The sequence below is a fragment of the Telopea speciosissima genome, chromosome 1, assembly GCF_018873765.1.
Source record: "Telopea speciosissima isolate NSW1024214 ecotype Mountain lineage chromosome 1, Tspe_v1, whole genome shotgun sequence".
Lineage (NCBI taxonomy): Eukaryota > Viridiplantae > Streptophyta > Magnoliopsida > Proteales > Proteaceae > Telopea > Telopea speciosissima.
Window position 1 is genome coordinate 503704 of NC_057916.1, and position 18434 is coordinate 522137.

Genomic DNA, 18434 nt, shown 5'->3' on the forward strand with positions numbered 1-18434 from the left:
CTAAACGAAGCCGTCCTGAGGTGGCGCTGTAGGCTGAAGTTGCTTCTCTTGCTGGTGGGCTTTTCCGTTGCCCATCTCCACAGATTCATCAACAGTGGTGGTTTTCGATGTCTTCGCCGCTCCTCCTCCGCTTTTGTTGTTCCGGTATATCGCATACAGTATCAGCTGTAATGTCCCCAAAGCCGACCCGAAACCATTTGGCACCTGTCATTCCCCAACCCATCTACCAAATTATTCACTTCACACTCCCACACATCATCACTCATGACTCGTGGACAGATTTTTATTCTGTTGATCAGATTATTGACTAATAATAATTGATCTCAGGGTAATCACAGCTTGAGATTGGGGATTTTGGATTATTTTCCTGACAATATTGGGGGTGTAAACGGGTTACATGGATCGAAACGGGCCTAATCGGGTTCAACAATGTTGGGTCAATCAGCTGTGCCGGTCTCCCATCAGGCTACAATCAAATAGTGGTATCAAAAATTGGCATGCACCGGTAGGACCAATCGGAACGGTCCAATGCTGATATTATTTTAGTGTTCACGGTGCCTGGTTGTAAGTAACTCGATGGGCTCCCAAACGGTACCAACGAAGATCGACCATTTATAATTTGTTTATATATAGCACGATTAGCTCTGTATAAAGCCTGCTTATAGCCCAATTATCTTACATAAAGAATGATTATAGGTCAATTCATTGAACCCAATTATGGACCAATAACGCACCTATGAAATATAACCGTGTTCATGCTTAATATAACCGGTGGGGCCAATAATCAGACATCGGATCGTTTAAGAACCTGGTCAGTCCGTTGTCGGGCTTTAATCGGTGGGGCCAACCGGTGCAGGTCAGCATTTGACACCCCTTACCGGCAATTATACATTGCTTATAACCTTTTCTAATCTAGAGCATGGTTTGAGGAATTGGTATTTTACCCCAAAAAAAAAAAAAATAAAATGGTATTAGATTGGCCGATCCAACCAATTTGTATCTGTTTCTAATAAAAATTTAGTTTTTTTCCCCATTTTTATCCGTCCGTATCAATCCACTGGTCTCCACCGATATCGCCGGTCCAAACCAATGCGACTGATCCAGATCGGTATTGGTCTGATAACAATTATTAAAACCCTGATCTAGAGTCGTAACGGTCTTCCAAAGGGCATAGACGTCATTTTAAGGATAGGATGAGGACAAACTTGAAAGATTAGATACTCACAGCGACGAAAGGGTCGTGGCCAAGAAGGCCAAAGATGAACCAAGAAGTTCCGCAGAGGAAGCAGAACAGAGACAAGAAGAAGGGCATGTACTCCACGCTCTTGGTCTTGATTACCAGTCTCTGTATTGCATCAGTAGTAAAACCAAGGTCATTATAGTCATTTCAAGCCTGGTTGGACTCATATCAAAAGAGAAGTGTCCTTACCATGATGGATAGAGGCGAGGCGTACATTACGATAGAGAAGATGGTGGCTGCAAGGCCACAGAAGAGCTTCCTGGTGTGGCCATGGAGGGCAACGATGGAAACGAGGGCGATAGCAGCAAAGACGGTGAGAACGAAGGTGAAGAGCCCTAGGATCTTTGCCTTCACCTTCTTAGGCGCATATATGATGAAGATCAAAGCGTATACTGACTCTATCACCGCACCTGTGCCGTTGATCGTGCTGACCAGGATATTGTTCGGTGATACAAACGGCAGACCGTACCTATCAATTCCTCACCCAATCAAATTAAAATCCTCATAGTACAAAAGAAAAGGGGGCGAAAAGCAACCGTGGGGGCATAACTGAAATTTCACGCTCTGGAAACTACCGGCCGTCGGGAGACACAGAGCATAATGACTTTACTAACCCTTTGGTTATAGTGGAATATAAAATCCGGGAAAGAACAAGCATAGGAGGGAGCGAGCGAGGGTAAAATGGTAATTAGAAAACAGAGAAATTGAAGAGTTACCATGCGGAGAGGAGGCAGTTGAGCAAGGTCATGACGTATGGAATGCCTGAAAACTCCTCCGTCGATTTGCTCCTTATGATTCTTCGAAATGTAATTCTAAAAGAACAATTTACACAAACCCATCAGTATAATCCATAGTGATCAAATGCAACTTAAAACTCGCAAAGATCAAACGGACACAGAAACTGAACAAAATCTTGAATTGAAGTTTTTGAGTTCTTTCCACTGGTCATTACTTCGCAGTAACCAAGTAATCTCCAGAAGAAAATTCTTGAACTTTATTGCAGAACGAGAACCGCTGTGGATTCTCCTTTAGAAATGAATGAAAAATAAAATAAAATAAATAACTGAGGAAGTAGTGTTCGTTACTTACGTCGGAGCCAGGAAGAGAAATAAAGCAGTAGCGTTTCCTGATTCAAGAAACACAGAAACCCAAAAAGAAGCCATTATTAACAGGAAAAGGGGGAGTAAAGCCACACCCCAGAGAGACAAAACAGGAAACCCAGAAGAAAGAAAAGAAGAACAGAACCTACCAAAAATCCCAAACAAGAAATGCGCAACGTCCATTTCGGTAGCAAAAGAATAGAGAGAAAATCAGAAAGATGGAGGAGAAATGAAAAATGAGTAATGAGAGAGTACAGAGCTTTACAATGCCTCAACAAACAAGTTCGGGGGTTTTATATACATAGGGAGACCTGGAGAAGGGAGAAGAAAGAAATAACTGTCAAAAATGTTACAGTTGATATTGATTGCGTCCTTATCCAAAGCTTGCTTGGGTTAATTAATGGACTAATTTCTCCTCTCTCTTTCCATTGTCAGACGTCGTTTTTCCGAGGAGAAAAACTGAATTTGAATACTGGATAGTGGATACAGATTGGTGGGAGAAATTAAATCCATGACCAAACGGATTTGGCAGATTTTTTTTTTTTTTGGGGGGGGCAGAGATTTGGCAGATTTAATGCTCTCTTTATTTAAGATTCTCAATTGCCAATCGGTGGTTTTTGTTTTTTTCTCTGGAAGAAGTTGGTGAATTTAATGAATAATGCTGTTAACGGGAATTTTGATTTTCTCTCTAGGTATCTATCTCCCTCTCCATTACTTTTCCTTTTTATTTTTTGTTTAAATCAAATGTTCTCTCGTTTATTCGGTATGTTCACACAGAATGTGTTTTGGTCAACCAGAAAATTTTGAAATAAATTGAAAAAAGAAAAAAACCTAAAAAAATAAACCAAAAAAAAAAAACACAACATAAATTCATCATTGGTTTTAGGACAAAGTCCTTCGCTTCCCGTGAAGGTTCAGCTATCATCCTATGGTTCAGTTTTGGTATATTTTTAAAATATCCTTTGATACCCTATTGTGCCCATCGTCCAGCCCGCAAAGAATGGATTCCCATTCACTGTGGCTGAATGAAAACTTGATCTCTGTAGTTACATTTTTTTTCATTATACCACATTTAAATGCTCAACATGTGGTTTGCGATTACACTACCACATTCTCTGGTACAGTGGCTAATGTTCATCAACTTCCATAGTTAAGCAGTGGTTACATGCCCTTCAAGTTCATCTGTTTCAGCATCTCCTAAGGTTACCACAATTCATCTATTTCATGCATTTTTTGAATAATTTTTTGTTGCTACCGGTTACACTTCCATTACAAGTGCCAAACAAATTCTTAATAGCAATGAACCTCTTCAATCGATTATGAATCATAATGAACTTCAATTTTTCTACAATCAAGCAGCACTAACCGCAATGGCACACTTAATCAATGGTATGTCAAATTATAGCGTTATAAGGACTCTCTACAAATAATGTCCCAATGGATATGGCAGTTAAAATTCATTTGGAATCTTTGTTTGAAATCATATATGTTCATTTTTATTCCAATGGAAGAATATAGAGCGGCTGACTCCCTTGTCAATAGGGTCCCTGTACTTGACGCATGAAATTGTTTGACCCATTTTCATTCAATGATTTCATGAAACTAATAATTCAGAATCCATGTGTACTATACAATTCTTATCAATAAAATTTTGTTTACCAAAAAATTTGCTCCAACAGTTTAAAAGAGTTTGTGGATGCAACAAGAGAGATGATAAAGGAATTTGTTTTTGTTTTTCATATTTTATTTAATTCTCTCTCTATCATCATCATATTATAGCTAGTTCCTTCTCCATTGATCGTTGCTTCAGGAATCAAGTATCTGTCCCAATCATATTTATTGCTTTAATTAAGGAGTAGTTGTGGGTCATACTGGCCCATTTCCACACAAAGTGCTCACCCTTAACTCTATCCATTGACCTGTCCAGAGATGGAATCCTTAAACATGGACAACTCTCTCTCTCTCTCTCTCTCTCTCTCTCTCTTGTGTGTGTATGTAAGGATCTTTATCACCTCCAGTTTGCTGATCGGCCCAGTTCCCCAGTTCCTCTAACAAAGGGGGGTTGAAATGACCTCTCTACCCATGCCCAAACACCCTGCCCCGATGGGATCCACCATCCCCCTATTAGAGGAACTGGGGAACTGGGCCGGTCAGCAAACCGGAGGTGATAATTTTCCGTGTATGTAATAGAAAAGAAAATTTCAACCAAAAAAAAAAAGAAATAGAACAAACATTATGAGCCGGATACACTTTGGAAAATCTAAGTTGAACCTTCAAGGTGGGGCCGCGGGGGAAGTGTATACTGGGGAAGGAATTAATTTGACCCATATATGAGGGCACTGCAAGGATAGGGCATGTGTTACAACTTGGAAAGCATACGTTTGCCCTTGCAAGTGTTTTTTTTTTTTTTTTTCTTGGGGGGGGGGGGGGGGGGGTTAAAAGCCCTTGCAAGAAGTAGTACATTTCATACTACTCCCAGTAGCATGGTTTTAGGTGTCGGCCGAGATAGTATATCACACATACGATGCAGAAAAAAAAATTTCAAAGAGATTAATTGGTGAGAAGAAAAGCATCGTAATAATGTCATAGATTTTTTCTTAGTCCACGAATATTTACTTGATTGATGTCACTAACAATTCTAATACAAACACATTTTTTGGGGTCCATGATGGGTTTAGTGTTTTTTATCTATAGATCAGTTGAAGTCTTGAAGAGTTTGATTTAACGATCTAATTGGGTTGTTCGGTAGGGTCTTTTAATGGAAAAGTTGTGTAGTCTTCAAATGGATGAAGTCTTCAAGATATTGAGTTTTTAAAAAAAGTGAAAGAGTATGGGGAATAGTAAGAAAAAGCTGGAATGATGGAAGAAAAAAAAAAAAAAAAGTACGCACAGATTTTAAAGGGCAGAAAATTCCGAACAGTATAATAAAAAACATAGTTGAAAAAACAAAGAAAGATAAAGAAAAAAAAAAAGAAAGTATAATCATATAAATTGATCGAGGAATTATTACCCAAATATCTGCATCTAATGTTCAAAACAACTATAACATCCAACATATACATATATATTTTCCTAGGTGTAACTGGTTTCCTCTACTGATGGCAATGCCATAGGTGGAGGACCAGTTATTTCTGTTTTTGTTTTTGGTTTTGTTTCTCTTTGTTTCTTTTTTTTCTTTTTTGATATTATTTTTTAGCAATATATATAGGAGAAAGTTTTCATACACGGTCGTGTAAACCGTGTATGTGAGAGGGTGGGAGTTTCAAGGCATTAATTAATGGGTGGGGATTTATGACTTTTCCAACTCTTTGTGAGAGACCCTCTCACATACACAGCTTACACAGCCGTGTATGAAAACTTTCCCCAGTACCAAGTTCTATTCAGCAATGTGGCATGACTATGGTGCCGTTCATTATTGTCCACACAGCCAACACACTCCTGAAGTGATGCAAATTCAATTAAAGTTGGGCATCGTCGCTTTAGAAACCCTTTTCAGCAGATGCCTCAATTTATACCTCAATTGGAGTCTATGCATTGAACATGAGTTGAAGATGATATCATGAGAAATATAGCCCTTCGAGGTAGGCTTTATGTGAGTGAAGAATCAGGTCGATCAATGTTCGGGATACAGAGATATAGTCAGTCAAATTTCATACCCAAATTCAATTTTGACCTAGTCGCATGGAGTATCATACCCTCCCATGTATGTCCATGCATCCCCTTGGTTGGCCATTGCACCATGTCAAATACTAGATTTTTCAATGATCCATTTTATCACATGGCCAACTCCATCTGAACTGAAACTTGACATGTGATAAGGGACCTTGGATCTTAAATGTCCACAAAATTTCCACTCAATCCAACTTGCACCATGATTGAAAGTGGCATACCCAACCATAGCTTGATTATATGGACCATGAGACCCCGCCTTCAAAAAAAAAAAACCTTCTCCCTAGTCATGATACTTTGGACCTCATGTTCTCTATGAGGTTAGTATTTTTGAATGTCCTACAGGTTGATTTAAATTAGGGATGTCAGACTATGTGGCCCCTGCACCATCACATGGGGGCATCCAACAAGGATAGGAATTTTCATTTCTCGGGGATAGAGTGGTCATTTTTCCCTTCCTATGCCTGGCAGTCTGGCACAGGACCTTGTAGCCTCGCATCCTTCTTTTCCCTTTAATTAATATCACTAAACTGCATAATTAATATCTCATAGGAGTGAAATGTGAAAACCTGATTAATTTACTTTTTTGACATCTTTTTCTTTTCAATATTGAAAAATACTTGAAATCTTAAAGTAAATACCAGCTCTGGCTCTCTCGTTGATCGTTGAAAAGGAAAGCGGAAAAAGCACACTGCGCCTTTTAGCGTGTTCATGGAAGCCACGATATATGTATATCACTAATAACAACCGAATTAATGAATATTTCTCTTCCGATGTGGGGTAAGGCAGTCATTCCTCGCCTTGCTGTGTTTGGATCCTTCTTGAATTATTTCTTATATTGTTTTTTCATATTCGAGAATCAAACTTTGTCCTCCTCCTTGAATTGTTTCTTAAATTGTTTTTTCATCTTCAAGAATCAAACTTTGTCCTCTCTCTCTCTCTCTCTCTCTCTCTCTCTCTGTTTCTGAAAGAGATGAATATTATACTACGCCTCCATTTGAAATTCAACAAAGCGAAATGGATCAAAAGCTGATGATCCATCACTGTCATGGTATAAATAAGAGTAAATAGCATTGAAGGTTACATTGCCCTGAAGGGCAAGGCTCTACCATTGTGGTTCCGAGTGTTTGTGTGCCTTTAGAACACCTCTAAGGTTGAGCTTTGAGCCACACATATATATGGACACCCTTAACCTGTGTATGATTACATATGCGAAGGGGAATGAAGCTGTCGCCAACATTTCTTTATTGTGGATTCAGCTTCATCATTAATCATTTAACCAATAAAAAAAATCTTCATCAATCATTTATGAGTCCTTGCACTCTAAGATTGTATTTGATATGTATTTTTGGAATAACTTTTGGGGGTTTTGACCGTATTCAAAAACCTGATTCTTTTTTTTCTTATTTTCTGTTTTAAAATGCATTCCAGATCTATAATCTATTCTGAAAAATGACACAAATGGCAAAAATCGAGATCTTCTAAAAGATGTAAGAGTAGAAGACACATTTCATCAAAAGTACGTACCTTACTAGCCTACTCTAGATTAGGCCGTTAGGGTGCTATAATTCCTAACGGAAAGCAAGTCTGATAGATTATCCATAGTAACTGTAAAAAAAAATCAAACCTAATTAATTTTCATATAGGCAATTACCCCATTTTAGAATAGGGAGGGGGGGGGTCCTGGATTGGGGTTAGGCAAGTTATGTCCCTCCCCTCGTATTTTTTAACATTTTTTATCAATAAAATCTCAGGGGCCTCCCAAGTCCCAGTTAACATTTAGGATAAGAACACACAAAAAAAAAAAAAAGAAGAAAGAATAGGGAGGGATCCAGATCTTTTGCGATACGTTGTCCACAGCGGTCGGAGTGGCACAGACACATGGGTACACATATTGACCACCTTACCCCTGCCCTAGCGCCTTGCCCGAACGGGGGTAAGACGGTCATTATGTGCACCCATGTGTCTGCACCGCTTAGGCCACTACGGGCAGTGCGCCACAAAAGATCTAAGAGAGCATTCTCTTGAGAAAGTGGGATAAAAAAGAAAAACACCAATAAAGTGTGACAAAACAGTAGGGGTGTAAATGAATAGTCAAAATCCATTTTCGTATCCGTGTCCGCATCCATTTAGCACTATCCGAATCCGTCCAAAAGCTAAACGGATGCGGATACGGATAGGTTATAGCTATCCGAAAAGCTATATTTACATGTAAACGGATAAAATATCCGATCCATACCGTTTAGCACTATCCGAATCCTTTCGATAGCTAATCGAATGCGGATGCGGATATATCACTATCTGAGCCGAATCCGATCCGTTTAGAACCCTACAAAACAGTATCATAATTCATAAGAGAGGGATGAAGTCATTTCATATGAAGAAGAAGAAGAAAGAGACAAACATGAGGTGCTTGGTGAAGGCAGTTAAAACGGAAATTCCTGTTGCACCCTTTTCTATTCCTCAATATTTTGTACACAAATATTCTTTTTTCTCTTTACTCCGGTGGAATTTGTACACAATTACACAACCAAAGTAAGACTTGCAATATTAAATTACAAAATTACCCTTAGAGTTTGACTTCTGCACTCCTCACTACCATAAAGTTACACCATCAATGCCTTTCAAGGTGACAAAATTACCCTCAGGTTGCGAATTGACCAAATAACCCTTGATTCCCCCCCCCCCCCCCAACTAATCCGCTGACGCACCTTCCCACAAATTTGACATTTGTGCCCATTTAACCCCATATGTTCTAGCCATAGGGATAGGGATTTTGTTGTAAATTGGTAAGTCCGAGTTGCCCTTGCATCCCATTACTTTGATACCGTTGCCACAGTAACTGCTCTTCCATCAACAGCTTCTGCTTCTTCTCCAAATCCGACATCTGCACGAATGCGGGCGGCGCCACCGCTAGACTCGCAGCGAATGGATCAGCATTCAGTCCCACAGCGGGCATACCATTGGCGGAGACCGGTGGTGCTGGAAGTGCCAACATCGCTGGCTTACCAGACATCACGACGCTACTTGCGCTTCCGGTGCCTCCATAGGCACCTTGCGCCGCTGCGGCAGCCGCATTGGCGGCGGACTGTTGATACATGCCGTCGATCAACAACATATCAAAACCGCCAGCAAGAGATGTCTGCTGGTTCGATAGGTGGCTAGTCGATTGCACCAAAGCGGTTTCCCAATCCCCGGAGTCTTCGGAGTTGAAAGCTTCCCATGCCGGAGGAGCCTGGGACGAAGATGATGGTGCGGCGGCGCCATCGAATAAGGCTAATGCCAACTTGTCACCCTGCTCTTCGGTGGTGACCGTGTCGTCGTATAGATTCAATAGATCTGCTTCTTTTAGGGTGGCGGTGTTGTTGGGTTCTTGTTTGGTCTCTTCTTCTTCTTTATGGGCCTTGGCTTTTAACTCTTCTTCTTGCTGGAAACCTTCCGGTGGCGGCAGCGCTTTGATCTTTGACATATCCTCTTCCTCTTCAACCACAATGGGCTCTGGTTCTTTGTTGTCTTCTTGGACGAAGAAGTTTTTATTCTTTTGTTCAGACTGTTGATTAGCTCTCTTCATCTGGGCAAGAGCCGACTTGTCTCGGATGAATTCGTCCATGACCTCGAGCTTCTTAGCAGTGATTTTCTCGATCTCTGGGTACTCGGATGACCTGCAAATCCCAACCTGCTTGCACCAGCTGTAGAACGAATCGAGCTCTTCAAACTGTTTCCCAAGTCTGGCGAAGATCTGTTGGACTCTGAGACAATCGGGAACTTGGAGCTCCATGAAACGATCGATCAAAATGCCCATGATTTCGGCAATGTCGAAGTATATCTGGAAGCTCTCTTTCACTACAGGGTAGAGAGCCACGGTGACCACCCTGTTGTGTTTCGCGACACCTATATACATATATGTATCAAATTACCTAATCTATAAAGAGTAGAGTGTAGAGTAGAAGAAACACAGAGAGAGAGAGAGAGAGAGAGAAGAAACCTGTTGGTCGACAAGCTAGAAATCGCTCGAGAATCTGTTGCAGGTGTTGAGCCCTAGTAAAGATACGGTCAGTCTTCTGCTCCCGAACTGGTGTGGTCTTCGCCGGAGGTTGCCAAGATCCCTCTTCTTCATCCTCGTATCCAATCCCACTCCGGCGACCACGTCGACCATGCATCCGATACTCAAGTCTTTCATCGAGATAGAGAGCAAGAGTACGTACAAAAGCTGAGAAATCCCATGATGAGTTGTTTGATCGACAATCTCTAAAATCAGACATGTTGAGAAGCCGAGTTCCACGGCGGGTGGCGAAGAAGATTTCTTGTTCATAAACAGGGTCGCCTTCCAAGAGGAGTCTGTGAATCAAAATGAGTGTTTTGAGAGCCACGGTCCAGTTCTTAGTCTTGTTGAGTCTCCTCGATAATATGTTGACGCAAGCACTGATGTAGACACGGGAATAAGAGGTTAAGCTCAGAATCTCCCTAATGTGTCTCTCGTCCGCTGGATTTTCTTCGTGTCGAGTAGCCTTTACGATGGCCACCTCCAGTTCGGAGACGGAGGTGCTGCTCCCATTCACCTTCGCTAGCCCAATGCTTGTCTTGTCTTTCACGGCCCCTAGGGCCTGACGGATCTTGCTTGGGCCCATTTTTCTTTTTCTTTCTTTCTTTCTTTCTTTTGCTGCAGGGAAAAAAATAGTGTAAAAGCAGCTTAATTACGTCAACTCCCTCCGCTGAAAATTATAATTAAGAAGGACAACCAAGAATTATTGCTTGTCTCAATTTGCACCCTCTATTGTCTCAATTTTCACACATGAACAAGAGAAATTGATTGGGTCCTTAATTTATTTTTCTACGAGTATTTCCGTATTGAAACAAACAGACCCTATATATATATATCTTTTTTTTTTGTTTTGGTAAAAATATGAAAATATATATATCAAATGAAGAATGATTTAACAAGAAATAATGCATTCAAAAATTGGATTGTCTCTTAATTAAAGTGGTGGCCTAATTGGAGCAGTTGAACAACACTTTGGCCATGTTTAATCAAACGAAGAAAAAGGAATAAAGTAGAAGGGATTGTCGTGTCGTCACCTGCTTCAAAAAGGAATATAGGCAAGGCTATTCAATGGTTGGTTACAGTTTATTTTCCTCCCTTACACAAAGAACAAATCGTAGCAGCTTCACATGAATAACAACAACCATTAACAGCATCAGCAGAATTTGCTTTCATGCTTCGCCATTAAAGACTTTGATCAGAGAAGAAATGAAGAAAAAGAATAACTAAAAGAAGAGAAGAAAGATAGCTTCGGTGCAGAGCTCTCCCTTCTCCTCCTCCATCTCTCTCTCTCTCTCTCTCTTCTTCTCAAGTCTCAAATTAAATCTCGTTTTCTTCTTTTTTTTCTTTTTTTCTTTGTTTTTTTTTCCCTCCTCTCTTTGTCCAAAACCAGGAATCACTTGACATTTCAATCAAGCCATACAATACCCTTCAATCTAGCATGAAACCTCGGGAATTCAATGGATCAAAGGATAGCCATGTGGCCTCAGACTACCGGTTAGTGAGTATTTTAGGTTTTAGAAATCACTGAGTTTCTCATTTCTGTCACTCTTTGACCGGTTCTATGGTTCTGTTACTCATTACGACCACATTTCAATAAAAATGTCTTTTTTAAGTCCAAATTCCCAAGAGGATCATCATCCTCTGAATTGCACATTCTTGGGAGAACCACTCCTTGCCATTTACGGACGCAATTTGGGCAAGGACAGAGAGAGAATCATAGGGCATTTGGTGACTCAAGAATGCCATGCCATGCCATGCCATGCCATCTATAAGGTGGAAAGGAAAATTATTATAAGAATACTCAGAAATAGGTTTAGGCTGCCACCTCATAACCTATTAACGGCTAACTCTCCCCCGGTAATCCAATGATTTCATCACTTTAATTACTGTAAACATTTAACGGAGTGGACTTAATAATAATAAATTCATAATATCATGGATGGTCTCTGAAATTTTGAAATTTTTTTGTATCACTGTGTGGCTTTTGCCCAAAATATAGGGGTGTTCATGAAATTAAATTTTTTTTTAAGGGCAAAAGAACGTCATCTAGTTGGGCTAGACACGCCGCATCATTTCCCTGATCATTTCCAGGATTCAGGGGGATCCACTAGTCATTTTGTGCACCCCTCTTGTCAGGGCGCAGGGGAGGGCTTATTCTGTATATCCTAGAATCTTGTTTGGCTTCTAACACTCTAATAACCCACTGGATCTCTTGCTCTCAGTTTCTTCCATGACTGATACCTACTCCTTGTTCCTCCGAAGCTGAGAGAGAGAGAGAGAGAGAGAGTTGAAATGGACATTTTGAGTTTTACGTAAATAAGTAATGGGGGTTAAAATGGACATTTTAAGTTTTAAGTTTACACTATTAAACATCAAGGGGTAGATTGAAATTTTGAAAGTTTTTGGTGTGATTGTGGCATTAGGCCTAAATGCAGGGGGGGTCCTTGAAATTTACCCCTTTTTAAGGGAGAAAGAATGCCATCCGATTGCGCGATTCGCGCTAGACCCGGTCCTACTAGGCAGCTCGACAGTAGAGGATCTGGATGGAGTGCACGTGATGACATCAATAGCGCTGTCATTTCACCCCTATTTGTGGCTGCTACTTAGCAGCCACGTTGCATTTCCCCTTAGTGGCAAGTCCATGTGTCTAGGTGCTAGACCCGGTCCTGTGGCTTCTTCTTCTTCTTCTTCTTCTTCTTCTTCTTCTTCTTCACAGTCAAGAAGAATACAAATAATAATACGAAGAAAAAGAGATTGTGAGGGGGAGGTCTGCCGCTTGAAGTTTTCACCAATGCCAAACCAAAGAGCAGAAACTAAAATTCTGCTTCTTGGTTTTTTGGGTTTTCATTTCCTTCATCTGAGCGATCGATTGATAATTTTGTGGGGTTCCAATTACATGTGTAGAAAATCAATGGAACAACTCCAAAATAACGTCTTCTTTTTTTGTGGGGAATGGGTAGGAAAGCAAGAAAGAAAAACCTCTCCAGCTACCCATCCAAAGGGCAGGAAGGATTTGAACATGCATCCCTTAAGTGTTGGCAGATGTTGGGATACATGTCTATGTCCTCCCAGCCGTTGGATTGAACCTGATAAAGCACAGTGGCTAACCACTCCATTTCAAGACCCATGTATTACAAATGATTCAGATTAATTTAAGTCACCTCTATTGAGACAGAAGGCTACGGTGCAGGAGGACAATGAGGAGGGGAAAGAGGAAGGAGTCGACAAGGAGGATGGAGAGGTTAGCAGAACAACAAGATCCTAAATAAAAAGGTGGGATTTTTGTGAGGGATGGGGTGGGAAAATTTTCATGCATGGTTATCTCTCCAGTCTCCCACCCAGTTAACCAAACGAACACAAATTTTAATATTTTGTGGAAAACTTTCTTTTTTCCTACCCTTTTTTTTTTATGCGACAAAAAAACATAAACAGATCAGGAAAAACAATGTTAGCGGCAATGTTCCCCCTACGCCCTCACATGGGGGCAGTGAAATAACCACCCTGCCCTCCCCTTGGATGCCTGTGCCCTCACTAGCCCCATGCTAGTGCAGGTAACACGTAACCTGAGCAAATCCCTTTCCTTTATTTATATAAGAGCCTTATTGGTTTCATTGTAAAATTTTCGTGTAATGATATTTTACATGAAAATTTTCTTCAGTGTAAAATTTCCTTATTCGTTAACGCAGGTTTTGGATATCCTGTTTTACAAGAAATTTTGCTTTCCTCTTTTTTTTATATGGAAACAAAGAGGAAAATTATCTCCGTCTTTCTCCTCTCTCTCCTCATTAAACATTTAGTTTTATCATTGAATATTAACTTGACATGTAAGATGTCAATATAAGCGAGCAGCATGTAGATCTCCTTTCCGTTAAACGGAGCTCACCCGCTCACCATGTAAAGTTTATAAATCCAAACCAATCTTTCTCCCTTCTTTTGTTTTTCAAAACACGGAATTGGGAATCGGATCTGCCCCAACTAACAGGATAGGATTTATGTAGAATAAAACTGTGAAATATTACAAGTGGTAAATCAAGATATGTATTATTTATCTAATGGTGAAAATTACCATATCATCATTATTTTTCAACATTAAACGATGAAAAGATGGATAATTTTAGTAAGCTTATAAAAACAAGCCGTGATAAGTGAGTTTCATCAAAATATTCATTAGAAAAAAAAAAAAAGGGGAACAAACTGAAAAGTCACTAATAGGTACTTCGGTAGTTGTGGGGTCCTTTATCCATGAATTCCCTCACATCCGTTGAAATCTGCTAGGTGACAATTAAAAGCCTCTGCAGTGTCTTGCAGTTCGGCCTGAGAGCTTGGCACGTGGAAGATGCTTCATTCAACGGTGTGAACTCAATTGATCCATTTTTTTTTCTTTTCTTCTTGAGCTCGGTACCATTGGATGTCACATCTTCCCCGTGTCAAGCTCTCAGACTCGAACTGCAAGGCAACGCAAGATTGAGACACTGCAGAGGATTTTTTTTTTCCATTCTTTGATATCATATTTATATATATTTTTTCACATAGAAATACATAGGTCATAGGGCCATGTTCATTCAATTTTTTTTCTGGATTTGTAATTAGGGTGAATTCTTTTAGTACGGCCCATGTTAAGAGCCTTCTCAATGCAAACCAAATATTAACACGTGACAAATCAAGTGGAAAAATAGAACTATGAAAAACCACCCTTATTACTCACACATCACATTTCAGCCTTAACAGAATCACCCACATAGAATAATAGAGCCATGAAAAACCAAGACAAGTGAGATTGCAAAATAGCAACTTAAGCAGGTGTGCATGTTCATCAGTAGCGTCCGATAGCCAAAAGAGAGGGTAGTCTCAATTTCATAAATAGGAAGTGGAAGTGCATTACTGATCCAAGTGGTCCAATCACAGTCTCTACACCTACGGAATAAGAAGGCTGCGTTCGATATACATTCTTGGCGTTTGAGAATACAAAATCGACCAAGAATGCACACCAAACACAGCCTAAAATTAATAGTACCATTCAGGGTAAATGGAGAATGTATGATGAAATTACTAACCAATATCGAATAAAACAGCGGAGAAAGAAACTGCTCAAGGGCAACTTCTGCTATGTCACAACCTTCACTAAATACTATTCCGATAAGAATTTTTCAAAAGGCCAAATCGATAATAATGAATCTGCCCAAGGTGGCATTACCTAAATTTTGCACACACAAAATTGATCAAAATATAAAACCATGAAGATTGTAATACAAAACTGGATCTGTGCTCTCTTCCCATGTTAATTTGCTTTGTTCATTTCTTTTGTAAAACATGCAAAACAGAAATTATATCAAAGCTTCCCAAAGAAACTGGTTCAAATTATCATTACTACCAAGTAATCAAGAACCCAAAATAAGCTGGGTTTTTACAAAATATAAAACTCTTAAATCTTAATACAAATACTAAACGCAAATAAGAAAATAATTCAAAACGAAACAGAGGGGGGGGGAGAGGGGGGGGGGGGGAACCCCGGAGGATACCCGCACTCAAAACATCCATATAAGTTTTAACTCCATTTACCAAACAAGCTAGGATACAGTTTTTTTTTGTGGAAATGAGCTTAGATACAGTTAAAGTACCCCAAAAAATTGTATTGAATGGGATAGAGTAATTGATGGGCGGGACAGAAGCAGGTTCCATACAAACCTGCAAAACTTGGCACCCACTGCGAGGATGAAGACCCAAATCAGAGCTGAAACCACTCCTACAGAAAATAGAAATAAGAACCCGCTGTTGCCACATGTACCCACCAACTTTATTGGACCCCTCCTTGACACATTGCACCCACAACACATGCAAGGAAACTCCCCCGGTTTTTCCAGCAAAGCTTCATTAGTGCACCCACACCAAACATTCACCTCAGCTTCTAGATGGATGGAGGAGCAACTGTATGTTGATAAGAGACGACCACCCTCCAATCTCTTCCCTCCATTGGTACGAGATGGATACTCAGTGGCTGAAGTGGGATAAGCGGGGATAGATTCCAACACAAAACGAAATCCAGAATAGGCTGCATTTTGCCGTTCACCTGGGACGGAACATCAAACAATGATGTAATGAAGGGATACCCAAGGAAATTTCATTTTCTAATGAAAATATAAAACCTAGTGCAAAAACCTGCTGCACCCTCTGCTGCCTTCAGCACAAACCAGAGGTCACAGAACCCAATACCGCAGAGGCTACACAGGAACAAACTAAGAAATCAAGAGAAGCAAAACATGACTAAAAATCTTATAATTGCAGCCACCATAATTATTAACTACAAGGCTGCATGACAGAATTATTTCAAGAAAATGACGTAATAATCATGTAGTTAGATCAATGTCAAATTTTCACTCTAATACCATCTCAATTTTCCCCTCCCTTTGATTCTCTAGGTAGACCCAAAAGTACAGCAAGAAACAGAATCACAATCTTGGCTTGTGGTATGATGATAGCATCGAGGATAGTGAAAGCTACCTCTTGCTGGGGCTTGCTGGAAATATTCCATTCCTCTCTCTTCTGCTTTTCTACCTGAACAAGCAGCAAGGTTACACATGGCAGCTTCATTTCCATGGATTACATCACCATCAGAGCCTTTGTCCTGGGTAAAGGTGCAACGACGTAAATCCAAAAATATATATGTAGATGGAATAAAAACAAGAGGAGAAAAAAAAAATTATGGCAAGAAAGGTAGAGGAACAAAAGAATGTTACAGAAATCACATTGCAAGGGTTTATGGATTACCTTTGGAAATGCAGGCAATTGATCTTCAACCCGAGCTCCCTCAGGATACAGAGGGTGGGACATGCTTAATCCAGAAGCAGGCAGACCAGCATCACAGAAGCCGTCTAAATAATTGAAATCGTTGGAGCAGGCATACGAAACATTAGTTTCAGCAGTGCAGTCCAATGGGTAAGCCAGATCATTTAACTCCAGGAAAGGTGCATCATTTTCCAGAAGCTTAGGATCCAGAGTATATTCAGTTTCCATGCTACTATGGAAATGAAGTCCACTTGTCTTCAAATCGGATGGAGAACCAAGGTCTTGCAAGCCATTATAAATCGCATAGCCCTCCAAATGAGCATTTTCATCAGCATTAGATTTATCCAAGTTCTGTAGGTAAATCAAATAAAAAAAAAATATGATTAATTCAGCAGGCAAATTACCCTTTCAAAGTCCAGGGAACAACAGAGAAAATATATTCATTTGCAACTCAAGGTTTCGGTTTAATTTCCTTTAATAGATATTACAGAGTTCAAGATATGATGGTCAGATGGACAAAGGATATTAGATTGAAATCATTGAAAAACACATTTACATTTCTCTGAAGTAATGCAATACTTGAAATTTAAAGCACATCAAATCTAGGCTTCTAGCCATATCAAAAATCAGTTAAAAACAAAAGCACATTTCTCTGCAGTGATGCAACACTGTACAATAGGATCGACAATAGTTGCAGCAGAACACCAAAAATCAGAATCAGTAACTTAGGCTCTGTATGATAACGATCTTTTTTAGTGTTTTTGGTGTTTTTTCGTTTTTTTGGAACAGAAACATGCTAAAATCTGAATGGTATGTCCGGTTCGATTTTTTGTTTTTTTTAAACGAACCGGGCACTTGGCACACTTTTAGCACACATTTGCAAAACACCAAATTGGTGTTTCTCACCTGGGAGAAGCACTTCTTCAAATTTTCGGAGAAACAAGAGTTTCCCTTAAGTTAATGAGGGCTAAATTGTAAAGTGTCATCTAAACATTACAAATAGGGGTTTTTGGTCCTCACACTTCACAATCGTCACCTACAAGAACGGAGCATATCGATTAACCTCTGCTATTGCGAAGAGAAGCACTGCCCTGTTCGTCGTGAGAGTGAACATTGCCAGTCTCCGGCTGCAACTCTTCATTCTTCCTCTTCTTTTCCTTCGTTCTTGTCTCTTCTCGATCAAACCCTCCTCCATCGTCGAGAGATCCAAGCAATACCTGAAGATTTTGGATCCCCAATGTGATGATTTCAATGCCCTTATAAACGAATTTGTTGACGAATTTTAAAACAAAAGGACTTTGTTCCAAGCGGTCTATGAACTGAAGTTTGGAATTGTTTGTTTCAGTTTTTAATTTATGTGGATTCCCCTAGACTTTATACCACTTCCTATGTTGACATCGATGCTGTTAAAAAAACGTTAAAATTGACCATCTTCGTAGGAAGGACCTTGTAGATACAAATTCAAGGCTTACGACGATGATTAAGGCTACATTCTATTTACCTTCTCTCTGATTGCACTTCCTCTCAAATTTTTTCTAATAAAAATCCCTTCTTGTCTGCCCTGCTTTTCTCTCGCTCTCTGATTTTCTCAAAACCCCCC

General features: G+C 39.9%; 3 protein-coding genes across 4 annotated transcripts in view; all 3 read right to left on the reverse strand.

Annotated features, from left to right (window-relative positions):
• The window catches only part of LOC122672826 (bidirectional sugar transporter SWEET1-like), a 20692-nt gene continuing 2258 nt past the window's right edge, over positions 1-18434 (reverse strand). The window contains exons 2-7 of the mRNA XM_043870324.1: positions 2490-2570; positions 2330-2366; positions 1957-2052; positions 1430-1709; positions 1226-1345; positions 1-204 (exon numbers count right to left, since the gene is read on the reverse strand). Coding sequence (XP_043726259.1) covers positions 1-204; positions 1226-1345; positions 1430-1709; positions 1957-2052; positions 2330-2366; positions 2490-2523 — 771 coding nt within the window. The 5' untranslated portion in view covers positions 2524-2570. The remainder of the gene's footprint in view (positions 205-1225; positions 1346-1429; positions 1710-1956; positions 2053-2329; positions 2367-2489; positions 2571-18434) is intronic.
• On the reverse strand, positions 8723-10637 carry LOC122672845 (putative clathrin assembly protein At1g03050). The gene is made up of 2 exons (XM_043870344.1): positions 9995-10637; positions 8723-9900 (listed from the first exon to the last, which is right to left on the reverse strand). Exons 1-2 carry the CDS (start codon positions 10635-10637, stop codon positions 8765-8767), a joined length of 1779 nt encoding a protein of 592 aa, XP_043726279.1. The 3' UTR covers positions 8723-8764.
• The window catches only part of LOC122656440 (NAC domain-containing protein 82-like), a 15053-nt gene continuing 12598 nt past the window's right edge, over positions 15980-18434 (reverse strand). Inside the window, exons 4-7 of one of the 2 annotated variants that reach the window (XM_043850968.1) lie at positions 16817-17185; positions 16550-16673; positions 16208-16269; positions 15980-16118 (exon numbers count right to left, since the gene is read on the reverse strand). In XM_043850968.1, the coding sequence (XP_043706903.1) occupies positions 16229-16269; positions 16550-16673; positions 16817-17185 (534 nt within the window). In that variant the 3' untranslated portion in view covers positions 15980-16118; positions 16208-16228. Of the gene's footprint in view, positions 16119-16172; positions 16270-16549; positions 16674-16816; positions 17186-18434 lie in introns of those variants that run through there. The other variant, XM_043850962.1, reaches the window with a different exon arrangement.